Genomic DNA, 16,552 nt, shown 5'->3' with positions numbered 1-16,552 from the left:
AGCTTCAGTGATCACAGGGTAGGCCTCAGGAAGAGGTGGCCTCAGAGGAAAGGCCCAGCTGAATTCAAAGTTCCCCTTCCTGGACACTGAACAACCTCCCAATTCAGGCCCTTTCTCAATGGAGTAGAGGTCTTCAAGGCTCTTGTTAAATGAATAGTTCTAGGAAGATATTCCCAACTCTCAGACTCCAGCAAGGACCATGGCCCTGGGAGCCTGAGATCAGGGGGGCTGGTTAGCAGGAAGGGCAGAGCCAGCTAGAGCTTCAAACTGAAGCTTTAGGTCTGCAGGGAAGGGACAGATGGCCTGAAAGGACAATGGAGGACGTTTTGCTGAGTCCAGCTTTGAAGGAGACTGGTGTGTTCTCCCAACCCTCTCTCCATAAGAAAGATAAATGGAGTCCTAGCCAGTTTGGCTCAGTGGATAGAGGGTCGGCCCTTGGACTAACGGGTCCTGGGTTTGTTTCTGGTCAAGGGCAGGTACCTCAGTTGCAGGCTGGAGCCCCAGCCTTGGTTGGGGCACATGCAGGAGGCAACCAATCGATGTGTCTTTCTCACATCAATGTTCCTCTCTCTTGGTCTCTCCCCCTCCCTTCCACTCTAAAAATCAATGGAAAAATATCCTGGGGTGAGAATTAACAAAACAAAATAAAAAAAAAGAAAGATAATGAGATGATAATTTCATTCTACTTACGTTTATTTTTGCCAACCTATCTCCCCTCACCCCCCTCATATTTACACTAATCCCTTCCCCCCACAAGCTAGCTTTACCAAAGTTCCTGGTAGTGGGTCCAGAAATGTGTCCATTAAGCCAGCAGTCCTAGATGTAGTAGGCACTGTTTGTCCCTGAGCCAGTTTGGCCCTGGGGAAGGGTTACTCGAATTCAGAGCACAGATTCGGTACTGGGGTCAAGGGAGGCCCCCCACCAATAGATACTATCCCTCCCCTTCGGGAGCTCAGGGCACATCAAAACCTTTAACAAGCAAAGTGGGGTAATGGATTCCCCAATGTCAAATTTGTGCTTTCCTGGCTTGTAAGGACCCACACAAGAAGCCAAGTCAGGGCCCGCACCTACATCTGGCTTCTGAGGGACCATTTTATCTTTGGAAGCCAAGTCTGGCCATCTGCCATCACCCTTGAGAGAAGTGTCATTGGAGGGGGCCAGGAGTGGAAAGGGAGAGTGCACACTCTATAAGATATGGGCATTGTTTTAAGCTGGAGTAAGTTGCAGTATGGCCTGAGTTATGTGGGGAGGTATAGAATTGATGAGCAGGAACAGGCATTTCATTTGGGAGCCTGAGGTCTCCCAGCCTCCTTCCTAAGCCCCATTGGTATCTTGGGCCACAGGTAACAGGAGAGCAGACATTTAATGTCACAGAATGTCCGAGTTGGCAAGGCCCTCAGTGTCTATCCATTCTAATGCCAGCCAGTCCTAGACCCAAATTGGGGAAGGCATTTGATTTGAGTCACATGGTGATTTAGTGGCTAAACCTCTCAGGAAGTTAAGAAGGAAAGTAGGAAAGGTACATGTTGCTCTCTTCAAACCTTATTGGGGACAATCTGGATTTCCCCGTGATCAATTAGAATCCTTTTAAATGGCCAACTTCCTTAGGGTCCTGAAACAGACATGAAATACTTGGTCCCTTTTCAGAAACAGTGCCACAGGGGAAGGTACTGTGGGAGTGAGGAGGATTTGGAGGCCTTCTTGCTGAGGGACGAGTGAGGTAATCCCTCGGTGCCCTATTTGCTGTAGCCGTGGCCAGAGTGGGCTGTACTGTCAGTAGCTGGTGGAGAGAGGGGCCAGGCAGGTGTGGTGTGTCCTCAGCGGCTCCTTATCCACTCCAGCCAAGTCTGCAGGCCCTGGCCAGCTGCTGTGGCCCTTGGTGCTACGGGGGGAGGGAAGGGGAGCAGGGCCAGACTAGGCACCAGTCCTCTGCCAGTCCTCTAGCCTGGGCCACCTCTGCAGGCCAGGCCCATCCCTGTTGAATGTGCTGCTCGGGCCCAGCCTTGGCCCGCCACCACCTGTGCTCAAGGTGCCCCGGCTAGGGAGAGGCCCTGCAGCTGCTCCTCAGTGCCTGCCAGCTCTGCCTCATCACGTCCGCTCTCTGAGCCCTCGAAGCAGCCTGAGTCACGTGGGATGTCCCCCTTGGGGTCTGACAGGGTGTGCACTGCTGGTTCTTGGCTGCTTTCAGCACCTTCTTCTGCCTCCTCGCTGCCGGCTGCCAAGGACAAGGGTGGGAGATGGAATATGGGGCCTTGGGCCTTGGAAGGGAGTGGGTCAGAAGCCCCAGGGAGCCCTGTGTGGGAATAGGGGCTCTGGAGGTAGGGACACTGTAGGCAGTCTCTCCCTCTGGGCACCTGTCACCATCTCTGCCCTTCTTGTAGTTTCCAGGCTCAAGAACTTAAACTTCTTAGCACTAAGCCAAGAGCCCCAAAACCTGCCTCTGTCATTGCCCAGCTTTGAGGCCTTGAGTACTTGCCTTACCTTCTCTGGCCTTAAGTCTCCCCTGGGATCCCAAAGGAAGTGGGGCACGTTCATCCCTAAAACCCCTTCTCCCCACAAACTTTGCCTGAGACTAGGATTAAAGTGTGGAAAGGGGCCCAGCCGGCATAGCTCAGTGGTTGAGCATCAACCTATGAACCAGGAGGTCATGGTTTGATTCCAGGTCAGGGCACATGCCCAGGTTGCAGGCTCCATCCCCAGTGTTGGGCATGCAGGAGGCAGCCAATCAATGAGTCTCTCTCATCATTGATGTTTCTGTCTCTCTCTCTCCTTCTCCCTTCCTCTCTGGAATCAACAAAAATATTTTAAAAAATAAAATTAAGACATAAAATAAGTGTGGAAAGTGCCTTCCTACCTACTGCACAGGGCCCCGGGGCAGAGGCCTCCCCTCCCTGGACCGCCAGGGGCACCCCACCCAGCTCCGAAGCCTACTCACTATCGTAGTCCAGCAGCAGCTCAGCTGCAGTGAGCAGCTTGGCCCGATGCTGTGGGTCTGTGATGTTCAGCTCATTGAGGTGTGTTTCTCGCAGCTCTTTGAAGTCCTCCAGTGTCTGGTAGCCATTGAGCAGCAGGGTGGACGTGTGCTCCTGTGGGCAGAGGCAGGCCACCAGCTAGGCAGTTTACAAACCCCCCAATCCTTCCCTCCCCACTTAGCTGATGTGCCCTGGCCACCATCCCTGGGATAAGGGCGAGTCCCTTGATTCTAGACACTAATGCAGGCCCAAGGTCAGACCTCCAGGCCAATGCGCTCCAGCAGCTCATGCAGAGTTTTGGGCTTGGGCCTCTTGCCCTTGCTCTGTCGGCGGCTGGGGCGGGCAGGCCCCACAGCCTCCTCAGGTAGCACATCCACGTAGATGAACTTGAAAGAGCCCAGCCTGCCATTGAGCAAGCCCAGCCATGTGCCCACAGGTGGCTTTTCAATGATCTGGATCACATCACCTTTCTGTGGGAGAAGAACAGAGTGGATTAAGAGAGAGGCCAGGGCGGTCCCGCAGCTTCTGCTGACATTGTCCTACCCTGACTCAGTCCAGCCCCTTCTATGCACGCAACCTTGGGCCTGGATGCCAATCTTACCTGTAGTTTCAGTGAGTCGTGGTCATAGGGGCTGGGAGTGAAGTCGGTGTGGACTCGGGCCCGGCCACAGAAGGGCCCTGTGTACTGGGGGGCAGGTGGCTCCTCTCCAAAGCTGCTAGAGCCTGGGCTGGGACTGCAGAACTCACTGCCTGCAAGATATGGGGCAGGGAGGAGAGTCACCTTTGTCCCAGGACAGCTGGGGCCTCGCTCAGCAGGTGCCTTGCAGGGAGTCTGTCTAGAAGTTCCAGGGCTACACAGTGGGGGGGAAAGCTAGGTGCTGGTTAGTCTCACATTGTGGCAGGGATTCTGACCCATCTCCTGGGCCACCCTGCAGGAGCACAGCTTCACTTCTGAGGCTTTAGACATGAGAAATGGCTGACCACAGGAGAAATGGCTCAGAGTCCAAAGAACAGGCAAATTGGGAGGCCTCTAGAGACCAATTGGGCCAACACCCCACTGAACAGAGGAGGAAAACTGAGGCCAGACAGGCCAAGTGACCTGCCCATCTCATCTTATAATTGGCAGCACTGGGTCTATTATGCTCTAGGTCTCCTGATTCCCATTCTAGTGCTCCTTCCACCCAGGAAGCCACATCCTTCATTAATATTTAACTTTCTTAATAAAACTCAGTGTCCAGTTACCTGGAAACTCAGATGGGGTCTTTCTCTCAGGGAAGAGCAGGATGAAGCTTATTTTAAATGGCTTTCAGTGCAGGGGATGGGGGACAGGTCAGGCAGGTCTGGGGAACTAGAGAAAGAACAGGTAACTTGGTACTAGCCTGAGGGGTGGGAAAGGCAGTGCCTCTGAAGGTTTGCAGCCCAGAGGCCTCAGTCGCTCTTTTAGGCAGGGCTGTCAGAATCTCCCGCCTAGCCCCATGGACATCTAGAAGATGCCAAGTGGTGCCCTAAGTTCAGCAATCCAAGGTCTGGGGTCCAAGAGTCTGAATCTTCACAGTTGGAGGCTCTATACCAGGGGTGGGCAAACTTTTTGACTCGAGGGCCACAATGGGTTCTTAAACTGGACCGGAGGGCCGGAACAAAAGCATGGATGGAATGTTTGTGTAAACTAATATAAATTCAAAGTAAAGGAGCGGAGGGGAGAGCAAGAGAACCGGATAGAACAGCCAGATCCTGCCCGTGGGCCGTAGTTTGCCCAAGGCTGCTCTATACCCCCACACCAGCCTGGGATGACAGAGGCCCAGGCAGCTGGAACCTCTAGCTCTGCTTAGAAGGGTGGGAGTGGGCTGGTTCAAGAGGTCCAGGGAGCCCTAGCTGGTTTGGCTCAATGGGTAGAGCATCAGCCTGTAGACTGAAGGGTCTCAGGTTCGATTCCAGTCAAGAGCACGTGCCCAGGTTGCAGGCTCAATCCCAGTGTGGGGTGTGCAGGAGGCAGCCCATCAATGACTCTCTCTTATCATCATTGATGCTTCCATCTCTCCCTCTCACTTCCTCTCTGAAATCAATAAAAATGTATTTTAAAAAAAGAAGGCAAAGGGAGCTTTCCTCTGCCCTTGAGCCCTCCAAGGCTTGGGGACAGCAAACTAAGCTCCTTTAGGGCAGAACTGAGTTCAAGACTGGGTCACCCTGAGCAAGTCATTTAACCTCCCTGAGACTCAGTTTTCACATCAATAAAGTGAGGATAATAATAGTACTGGCCCCATGAAGTTGTAAAGATTTAACATGAAGAGGGTTGGGAAAGTTCTCAGCAGGTAAACCATAAAGGTTCATTTCTCTTAACCCCTCCCAGACAATGACCGGCACTGCCCTAACCCAGTCTTTTTCTCCAGACTCCCCGCACCTCCACTACTTACCAGTGGATGTCTGGCGGCTGAGTGCTGGCGGCTCACGCTCTTCTTGCTCAGAAAATGACAATGCCATTTTCTCAGGGCCAGGATTGTCCAGGCTGCAGTCTGGAGATGTTGGGGAGGCTAAGCCCTCCTCCAGAGTGTCTGCCTGCAGGGGAAGGGTGACAGGAAGCCCTGAGCAGTCTCTGTTGGGGTGCACTGGGGCAGCCCAGGTGCAGAAGAAATAGGCTTGGGCTTGACGGAGAACTGGGCCCTGGCTGGATCCCCAGTTTACAGGCAGCATGACACTCTCAGAGCCCTAGCTTCCTCTTTTGTAAGGTGGGAGTGAAAAGTCCTTGCCCTGCCCATCTCACAGAATGAGGCCCTGTGAATATACTCTGTCCATTTAAAGTGCCATTGTAGCCTTAGCTGGTTTGGCTCAGTGGATAGAGCCATTGCACATACAGAGAAGGCTGGTGCCAGAGCTTGGACTCCGAGCTGTCGCTGGGGCACAGTCATGCAGACAGTAGTGCTGAAGAGTTACTACCTTCAACTGTGCTCCCATGTGCCAAGCACATCTGTCATTTCATTCAATCCTCACTTGAGGATAAGTACTTGATTGTCCCAAGTTTTCAGATGAGAAGTAATAGAGGAACATTCCCAAGGCCAGGCCCCAGGCCCCATTCAAGTCCGCCTGACTCCAAAGCACCCCCCCCTCACCATACCTTAGTGCAGAGGGAACTCCTCCTTTATGTGTAGAAGTCATCAATCTCTGTGTTGTTAATACTCCCCACCATGGCCAATATACAGTAGTGCTGAAGAGTTACTACCTTTGACTACTATAGTGAAGTCACTGACCAAGCAGTGCATCATCATAGGCTATTTCCTCCACACAGAGACTATAGATGCAAATAACTTCAGGGGCATAGAGAACAATGAAAGGCAGTCCAAGAATTAGGAAGGGATCAGTTTTGAGCATTGACTGTAGTCCCTTTGTTTTTAATATCATTTATTTAATTCTTAGTTTATATCATTTAATTTTCAATAATGTCATGTTCCATGCAAAATTGCTGAAAATTTGGCCAGCTGCTTTCCTGAGCTGGTATAAGCCAGTACTGACTCCAGAACATGCCAGAATCACTGTGTGACTTCAGCTGCTTGGCTGTGACTGCCCTACAGATGTCTGTCATACCCTCCCTCCTTGTGCCAAAGCCAGCCTTCTCGAATTTTCTCTCATAGGGGCCCCTCTTTAAATCAAGCCTTTCCAATCCCAGGGCCCACTTTCCTCAGATTTGCCTCCTCAGGAAGCTCCTGTTACTCTAACTTTCATCCCTCATTAGACCCTAACTCTGTTCCCTCTGGACCATGGTGCCTTGTCCATGGCTGAGTGAGCTCCCCTCCCACGTAACCTTCCTTCTCATATTTAATGGAGCCTTCAGACATGGTATCTAAGCAGTGGCTGTCAAGGTAGCCATGCTCACACCTTGTCAGAGTGGGACCTGTACCCACCCCTCCCCTGGATCCCAGGCCTCACCATCTCCTCTGACAGGGCCTTCACCATCATCTTGCCCATCTTCCTGTTCATGGTTCGGGAAATCACGGCCCTCCACTTCTTCCCCAGCTTTTTGCCACTTTTCCCAGCATCCTCTGGGGTAGGGACACCTGAGTCATCTTCTGGAATCTGTGACAACAAGAAGTCCAGGAACCCTGATGACTGCCTGTGTCCAGGACTTAGGGATAGAAAGAGGCCTTTGGGCCCCAGCAGAGGATGGGAGGGGTGGGAATGGGAAGTTCCTGTCCCCTTCCCTCTTAGTTCCAGTCCTGTCCTCAGCCCTATTAATGGGTAATTAATTTGATAATTAATTTGTAACTGAAAAGGAAGCAGGTGGGTTCTTGGGGCCCAGGATTTTGGTGAGTGGGAGAGGTGGACCTTCTGTATTTAAGCAGACTTTGCCTCAACAATCCTAAAATCTCCTCTTTCCCAGACAAGTATCACATGATCTCACCCATATGTGGAATCTAATGGACAAAATAAACTGATGAACAAAACAGATCCAGAGACATAGAGGCATGGAACAGACTGTTGAATCTCAGAGGGAAGGCAGGGGTGCCAGTGGGTGGGAAGAGATCAACCAAAGAACTTGGATGCATACATGCGTAACCCATGGACACAGACAATAGGGTGGTGGAGGCCTGGGGCGTGTGTGTGTGGGGGTGGGCAGGAGTAGACTAGAAAGGGTGGATGGGGGGGAAAGGGGACATATGTAATACGTTCAACAATAAAGATTTAATTTTTAAAAATCTCCTCTTTCCCCTCCTCCCTCCCTTTCTCCCTTCCAGCCACTCCCTTGCCCAGGGCCTGCAGCCAGCCTCCCCACTCCAAGGAAGCTCTGAAACTCACATTATCATCCAGATTAAATTCCTTCTCGCTCACCACTGGGGAGCTGGGTTTGGATTTGGCAAAATCTTTGAAACTGCTGGAGCGCTGCAGTGAGAGCTGGAAGAAGCAGAGGTGTTGCAATCAGTGGTGCTAAAATGGCTGTAAGGAGCTGTTCCCATTCCCAACACACATACACATACCCCAGGGCTGGACAGAGCCACATGTGCCCTGAGGTCCCAGGGCTATTGAGGTAAACCACCAAGATGACCTTGGAGATACCTGGCTTCATCCTACTTGACAGCAGAAAATAGCCTCTAATACCTGCCCCAGAGCAAGCTCCTGACGTCAAGAGCCTCAGTTGAAGGTCACATTTCCACCAGTACCTGAAGTTTGGTCCCCAGAACCCTGACGTGAAAGACTAAATGAGTCAAAGACATATTTTCTACTAGACATACCTCGGCAAGAACAATAGCGTCGCCTTTATGTAACAGAGCAAACCCTCCCAAACCCCACAGCCTGGACTCTGGGCTCTGGGCGGGCTCCAAGCATGGTCTCCTGTCACAGTGACAGCAGTAAGCACATTAGGGCCCCCACCCTGATGAATCTGTCCTGAGAAGAGTAAAACACTCCCCCCCAGGAGTCCGTAAGACCTGACATTAGGTTTTCTGGAAAACCACATTAGAAGCCATCGGAGCCCTAGCTGGTTTGCTCAGTGGATAGAGTGTTGCCTTGTGGACCAAAGGGTCCTGGGTTCGATTTTGGTCAAGGGCAGGTATCTTGGTTTCAGGCTCTTCAGGCCCTGGTCCGGGCGAGTGCAGGAGGCAACCAATCAATGTATTTCTCTCACATTGATATTTCTCTCTCTTTCCCTCTCTCTTCCACTCTCCCTAAAAGATCAATGAAAAAATATCCTCTGGCGAGGATTAACAACAACAAAAGAAACTATCAGAGAAGGTGCCCACAGATTTGAGACACAAATGACTGGCAGTCATTGAGTAAAAGAAAGCTGCCATTTTCTTTCTTCACCTCAGCTTTTAACCTGAGCCACCAATTTGATGACATGACTACTGTTGACAGGTGCTGGGCTTTGGACTTTTCAGCCTGACCTATTGTTTGTGCTGATGAGATAGTTTTCAGGAAATGAGTTTTCTTAACTGTGTATGTGTGCACATGCCAAGATGGCCACAGGAACCAGGGCCAGACAGGTAATGAGGGCGGGCTTTCAACACAAGAAGCCTGAATCAAGATCAACAGTCAAGACTACAGATACACACAGGAACCAGGGTTCACAGATGGCCAGACAGATAGAGCGGGATAGACTGCAGACACCGGAGATAAGGGCTTGCGGAACCAAAGCTCCAAACCTGCACAAAGCTTAAAGTTTCACATCCTCTTTCCTAAGAAGGGTGTTCCAGTGACAACCTCTTAGGGCAGGGGCAATGTCACCTGCCCCCCGACACACACACACAACTGGCCCCAGTTCCTGGGGACTGCAGTGGAGCACTTCTGTTCTCTTGGTGGGTCTTGACCCTAGGCGAGTCAGCAATCAGGGTCAGGGGCCACATTGTCCTAGAGGTTGCAACAAGCTAGCTGACCAGAAATTGGGTCAGCAGTCAGGCCAAGTAACTAGCCACTGGAACCACGAGGGCCTCCTGGGTGGGGCACCTGCAGCCTCCATCAGGAAGCCTCTTCCATGCTATGTTGGGGAGCCAGAAAAGGGGTCCACGAGTGGGGAAGGGCAAGCATGACTGTGGGGTGGCTGCTCTGGTTCCCATGAATCCCTTCTACCCTCCTTCGTTGTTTTTCCCCACCCGCTATTCTTTCCTCTTTTTCTCCATTTCTTTCCCCTTCTCTATGCTCTCTGTTGATTTCCTTCTCTTGTATTGCTAGGATGCAGCTGCCCCTATGACTTCCTCCTCTTTCTGCCTGGAAAAGAGGGAACAGAGAGAGGATGGGCAACAGACTGGGCTGCTATTTATAGGTCAATGGGGCCTATCGTGACCTTCTCTCCATCACCTCTTGGCCTGGTCTGCAGACCAGGAGGCTGAGAGTCGCCCCAGAAGCCCCAGGGACTGGCAAGCCTGGAAAGCAAGCAGGAGGGCAGGCATGGGGCCAGAAGTGAGCTTTGTTGGGGCAGAGTAAACTCATTGCCAGGCCTTCCTCTAATCGCAGTTCTTTCCTTTTCCTGTCATTAATCTGCAGTCTGGGGGCTGGGAGGGGGGCCTTTGGCTCCTGGGACCTTGTCTCAGGGCCCCTCTGGCCCAGCTTTAGCCAAAAGCGGAGGAAACTGTGGGGGTGGTGCTAGGACTTGGGTGCTGCTGTTGGATACTCAGCCCAGGAACATGGAAAGGGCTGTACAGTTCTTCAGGCGACTAAGGGTGGGGGCCGACCAGAGTGGCCAATCTTCAATCTTAGGGGTAGATATCCTGAATGCCTTGGGGTGTCTCTGAAGTGACCCAGGTATGAATTGAAATCCTTGATCCTCTGTATTTTATGCTTGTCCTCCGTTTGAGGGGAGGCCTTCCTGAGGGTCCTGTCCAGGGGGGTGGTAGAACCAAACATTATTTTTCATGTTTAAGGGTAATTCGTGGACCTCTTAGAAAGAAGTATTTATCTGGTGTCAGGTGTCACTCGCTAAGTTAAACTTTGGGATGTGTGATCTTCAGCGAGTTCTTTAACCTCCCTGAACCCCAGTCTCTCCACTTGGTATCAGCAGGCAAAGGTTCACATCTTGGTTCTTCCACTGACCAGCTGTGTAAAGCTGGGTGAGTTCCTCACATCTCTGGGCTTCCGTTTCCTCATGGGTAAAATGAAGACAAGAGCACCTACCTCACCGTGTTGCTGTGAGGATGAAGGGAGTGAGTGCCTGACACAGCCACCCCTCAACAAATGTCCAAATGTCTGTGTATGGCTTAGCTTTTCCTCTGACCCACCTCCAGGCTCTCACCAGGCATTTCCTACCTGGAACACTCCACCCTTCACTCTGTCAACTGAAGTTTCTCCCTTCAAAATCCGATTTAACTGGAAACAACCCACAGGCTCATCTGTAGAATGGATACATGAGCCTGGCTAGCGTAGCTCAATGGTTGAGCGTCGACCTATGAACCAGGGGGTCACAGTTCAATTCCCAGTCAGGGCACATGCCCAGGTTGTGGGCTCGATCCCTAGTGTGGGGTGTGCAGGAGGCAGTTGATCAATGATTCTCTCTCATCTTTGGTGTTTCTATCTTTCTCTCCCTCTCCCTTCCTAGCTGAAATCAATAAAAAGTATATTTGAAAAATTTTTTAAAAAGGAAAAAGAATGTATACATGAGTAGTGGCAGTCACACGAGGCACTAGGACATAGCAATGAGCTTAGTACAGCTCTCCCCAACAATATGGATGACTCTCAGATACACTTTTGAGCTGAAGGGTCCGGCCACCAGAGTATACTATATGGTTCCTCATATAGAAAATTCAGTGCCTTCCAAAACTTATCTATGCTGTTGGAAGTCAGGCTAGTGGCTACTCTTGGAGAAAGAGGGCATGTAGTGATTGGCAGAGGCATGATGGAAGCTGCTGGAGTGTTGCAAGTGTTCTGTTTCTTTTTTTAAAAAAATATATTTTATTGATTTTTTACAGAGAGGAAGGAAGAGAGATAGTTAGAAACATTGATGAGAGAGAAACATTGATCAGCTGCCTCCTGCACACCTCCCTCTGGGGATGTGCCTGCAACCCAGGTACATGCCCTTGACCGGAATCGAACCTGGGACCCTTCAGTCCACAGGCCGACGCTCTATCCACTGAGCCAAACAGGTTAGGCAAGTGTTCTGTTTCTTGATCTGGGTGCTGCTTCCATGGGGATGTTCATTATGGAAATTCATTGAGTGGTACACTTATGATTTATGCACTTATTTGTGCAAATATTATAAATAGATTTTTCAAATCCAGTTTTAAAGGCACTATCCCATGCAGGAAACCTCCCCTGATCACCCTCTCAGGACCTCACAGCGCCATCTTCTTCCCTTGCTTCCTAAGCAAGCTTGGCTTTCCCCACCTAGGTATCTCCACAACTATGCTCTCAGCTTATTCTTGTACCATTCACATACCTAGCACCCTCTGAGCTCTAGGCACCAGGTCATGTGTGCATGGGAATCCAGTAACCAGGGGTTAAATACCTCCCCTCTGCCTGGCATCCTGTTAAGTGCTTCATGTGTACCAGCTCATTCCAACCTCACCACAGCCCTGTTTTACATACCCACTTCCTAGCTCAGGAGACTGAGACTCAGAGAAACAAAGTACACTAGACAGTTACACAGCTGGCAGCAGAAAGAGCAGGGGTTCAAATCCATGTCTATGACTCGGGAAGACTGCATGTTGCTGCACTCAGAGCTCACAAAGTCACACACACACACACACACACACACACACATACACACACACACGAAATGAATTTAGGGCAATGGCGACTTCAGGTGGCATTTGAAGGGAGCAACAGGGAGAGAAGGTAGGAGTATGGAGGAGGAAGGGCTCAGGAGGGTTTCATAGAGGAGGAGGCAGATTTGAGCTGGGCCATGTAGGGGAGCCAGGATTTTTCCAGGAGTTGCTGGGAAAGGTTTAAACAATTGTGAGAGTTAGAAACATTCCAGTGTGGTGATGGAATGGTGGGTATGCCAGTGCACGTGATGGGAGGTAGAGCAGAAAAGGCTATGGAAAACCCTTGCCAGCTATGCCAAGGAACTTGGGCATTAGCCTGTGGGCAATGAGGAGCCACTGAAAATACAAAATGCATGCTGGTAGGCATGTCCTGCTAGAGGTGTTTTATAGGAAGGAAGTCAGGGGGATGTAGTGTGCTGGGATTGGGAGAGAGAGGAGCAGGGAGAGACTGGATGGAGGGAACATGTAGACACTATAATTCCTCTCCATTTCCCTTGGTAGAAGGGTTTGGGGTGTGGTGGAAAGTAGGGGTGCGATCCCAGGACAAACCTCGGTCCACTTCCTACACCCTAACAGATGAAAGGGAATGGAGAGAGAGAGAGAAAGAGAGAGAGAGAGAGAGAGAGAGAGAGAGAGAGAGATCTCAATAGAGGCAAAAATCTGCCAAGGAGCATGTCCCCACCCCCACTCAGGGGCCTCCTCAATCCATGATGACCAGTAGGTGCCACATCTTGACCTCACCATCCTAGAGGACCTGCTCTTGCCTCTGCTGCCTGGAAAGTCCCTTAATCAATAGTCATCTGGGTCTTCCCTGCGGAGTTCTCTCAATGATGGGTTCAGTCTTTCATTCTCATCACATTTTTCTAGTGCTTTTGAAATCAGTAGGGGATAAGAGAGTAGGAGAAAGGGTTAACATTCTGGAGACTGACAAATCTTGGTTTGGATTTCTGCTTTTTAGCTTACTAACTTGGTGACCTTGGGTAAGTCTCTGAGTCTGGGCCTAAAATAGGAATAAAGACAATATCTGCCCCTAACTCACAAGGTTGTCATAAGAAGCCAAGGAGCTAAGAGATGGGTGGAGTACACAGCACAGAGCTTGGTACCTGATCCTGATGAGCTTTCGCTCAGTGCTGGCTCTTGATACTATTAAATCTTGTTTTCTCCACTTCAGGGCTGGGACCCAGGCTTGTTCTTCTTTGCCATGTGCTCCCCACCCCCACCCATGCTGACAGGATGCAACACCTCATATGCACATGCACACATTTGACAAAGCATTCTCGCATTTATTGTCCCAGGTGATCCTGAGGTGGACAGATCAGGAGCTATCCCCCTTTTCAGAGATGAGGAAACTGAGGCCCAAGGAAAGTCAATGAACTGTCCAAGGTCCTACAGCTAGAACTTGGTAAGATTCCAACTCTGCTTTCCTGTCCCCTGCACAGCACTTTCTCAATTTGGCAGGCCCAGGAGGAGGAGCAAGGGCAGGAGAGAGAGGTCTTGCTTGCTTTTGTGCTTTTTCCTCCACCATGACACTTTACCTTCCTAGGGGAAGGGACTTTCTCAAGGTCACAGTGCTGGAGCCAGCCACTGCCTCTAGGACCAGGGAAGATACTGTCTTCATCTTCTGGAAGCATACATTGGCTTTTCTAAGGGTACTTCCAAGGTTTTAGGCTTGGAGAGTGGCATTGAAGGCTGGCTCAGGCTGTGGCTAGGAGTGGCTTTGTCTGGACCACCTTCCCCTAGAGCAGGGGTGGGCAAACTTTTTGACTCGAGGGCCACAATGGGTTCTTAAACTGGACTGGAGGGCCGGAATAAAAGCATGGATGGAATGTTTGTGTGAACTAATATAAATTCAAAGTAAAGGAGCGGAGGGGAGAGCAAGAGAACCAGATAGAACAGCCGGATCCAGCCCGCGGACCGTAGTTTGCCCAAGGCTGCCCTAGAGGATCACATGGGCCTTGCTTCTCCTGGGAAAGGCCTGGAGAAAATTCCAGAGGCCCAGTGGCCAAACACAGAATTGGAATAATGGACATGAGGAAAGAAGATGGGAAATCTGGCTTCTGTGTGCGCCTTGCACCTCTGCCTGAAGTAGCGTAGGGTCCTAGTGTTAAAGTGTCAGCTCTTTCTCAGACTCTTTGCTACAGCTCAGCTACCCTGTGGTTTGGGGCCCAGCAGTGTCTAGTGCAGTCTCGGCTTCCCATCCCCATTAGGCAAAGAGCAAGGGGAAGCAGACCGCTCGCCAAAGAGAGACAGTCAATGGCAAGTCTGTTAGGTCCAGTGCTGTGCAGGGCTTGAACAGGCAGGTGACAGAGCCTGTGGGAAAACTCATAAATCTCATGCCACCTCCCCCCCCCACACACACACCTCCACTGCAACCTTACAGAAGCAACTGGGGTGAGGAGAGTATAGACCGAAGTGGCAGCCACCCCAGGAGCTGAGATGGGGCAGGATGCACACACCAGTGACCTGAAGCTCAGCCTTGGGCTAGGTGCTCTCCTAAAAAGGGGGATCCCCCATAGGGCACCTGGGCTGAGCTCCGGGGAAAACAGAGGGACTGGAGGCCCTGGACCTTGGCCTGTGGCTAGGCCTGGACCTCTTGGACCTGGTTCAGGCTTGTTTTGGGATTGTTTTAGGATTCCACTGGCTATGTGGGATGTACATGCTGATTGTCTGGGAAAATCCTACAATCAAATCAAAGAATTAAGTCTAGAAATCCTCAAATCCAACTAGAGAAGCTTAGATCTGGCAGAGTCTTCAAGGGATCTTCCAGATCGGCTTTAGCTCTAGGAATATGAATATCTCAGTTGTCCATGGCAGCTGCTTTTATTCCTGGCCTCTAAAATCTCTCCTTCAGATTGTTCCTACTCAACCCTCACTCCTACTCCCCATCTCACAAGCTTCATTTTTCATTCTTAACAAATAACTTCTCCCCAGTGGGCCAGGGGAGCTTCCACAGAACTAAACCAAGTGAACAGAATCTGGCTGTAGCCAAAGAGTGGGGTCCTAGGAGCATCATGGCTCAAGTGGGGTGGCCCAGCAGGACCCTTTGATTGAGATGGCTCTTTAGAGGCCATGCTCACACAGAAACGGTGGCAGGACCAGTGTAAGGGAGAGACAAGTACAGTCTTCGGATTCAACTTGAGAATTGCATTTTGTGATTCTCAAATTCTAGTCTAGGATTCTAGCCCTTAATATTAAGGTCTCTATCCCATCATTTTAGGATTGAATTCTATAACTCTAGACTTCTAAGAGTCTATTCTGTAACTCCATATCTCTGGAATTCTGGAAGTCTCTTTAGTACTTCTGTTATTCTAGTAACCTCTGGGCCCCTGTCCCATTGCTCTTGGGAGCCCTTGCCTACAGGATCAAGGTATGGCCTTTGGTCCTCCCACTTCTATGAGTCGAAGGGCTGGATTATGAGAGCAGAGGGAAGGAAGAAGTGAGTTCCCAGAGATGCTCCTCACCTTTTTCTTCTGAGTGGACTCCTTCTCACTGGCGTTAGATGGCTTGCGGCGCAACATGGTCTTCTGACCTGCTGACACTCCTTCCCTACTCTCTTAGGTGTCGAGATGTGGTGGCCTCTTGCTCAGCCTCACCAACACTGTCCAGGGAGCACAGCATGAACCAAACCTTGAGCTGCCACTCCGACTGCTGCAGTAGCTGAGTAGTTGCTTGGGGGTGAGGGCCATGGACACCCGGCAGCAGCAGCATACAGGAAACCTACCACGTGACCTGCTCTTACAGCAATCGCAGCCCCTGTCGGCCCCTAGGGAGGAAGGAAGTCCTAGCTTCAGTCTCTAGAGATTCTGATGCAGACGGCTCTTGGGTTGAACAAGCAGAGAAAAGTCCCTACTCTGTCATCTCATGTCAATCCTCACCAGTCCTTCTTCTCCATTCCCCCAGAGGTGGCCAATCAACATGACATTATATGACTTACTCAGGCCTCTTATCTCTTTGACCAGAATCCAGAAACCAGAATTTGGACCATCTCTTTGCCTGTTGGGCCAATGCTCCTGGCCATCTTGCATCACAGTCATCACTTCTATCACTACCATTACTATTGCTCCTACAACCATCATCCTTATAGTCATCCTCACTGCTGTCAGAACCACCTACAGCCATCATCACTATAGCAACCACCCCTGCAGTCAACACCCTCAGCCATCACCCATACAGTCATCATCATTGCCGCTTTCACCATTATAATCATCATCCTCACAACTATCACCCTTACAGACATTACAGTCAGTATCCCCACAACATGCTTACAACCATCATCCCTACAACCATCACTCCTACAACAATCACCTCTGTAGTCATCCCTACAACTGCATCAGCATGGCTACAGCCATCATTGCTAGAACTACCCTATAGTCAACACCCCTCAGCCATCTTCCTCTATCT

General features: G+C 50.6%; 1 protein-coding gene across 1 annotated transcript; it reads right to left on the bottom strand.

Annotated features, from left to right (window-relative positions):
- Window positions 1-674: 674 nt before the first annotated feature.
- SASH3 (SAM and SH3 domain containing 3) lies at window positions 675-15,854 on the bottom strand. The gene is made up of 8 exons (XM_080652580.1): window positions 15,613-15,854; window positions 7,758-7,853; window positions 6,891-7,037; window positions 5,384-5,525; window positions 3,574-3,722; window positions 3,233-3,442; window positions 2,936-3,086; window positions 675-2,215 (listed from the first exon to the last, which is right to left on the bottom strand). The coding sequence occupies exons 1-8, from the start codon at window positions 15,667-15,669 to the stop codon at window positions 2,025-2,027; spliced, it is 1,143 nt and encodes a 380-aa protein (XP_080508706.1). The 5' UTR covers window positions 15,670-15,854; the 3' UTR covers window positions 675-2,024.
- Window positions 15,855-16,552: the final 698 nt, after the last annotated feature.

The sequence above is a fragment of the Plecotus auritus genome, assembly GCF_963455305.1.
Source record: "Plecotus auritus genome assembly, chromosome: X".
Taxonomy (NCBI): Eukaryota; Metazoa; Chordata; class Mammalia; order Chiroptera; family Vespertilionidae; genus Plecotus; species Plecotus auritus.
This window is presented reverse-complemented; position numbering and strand designations above follow the sequence as displayed.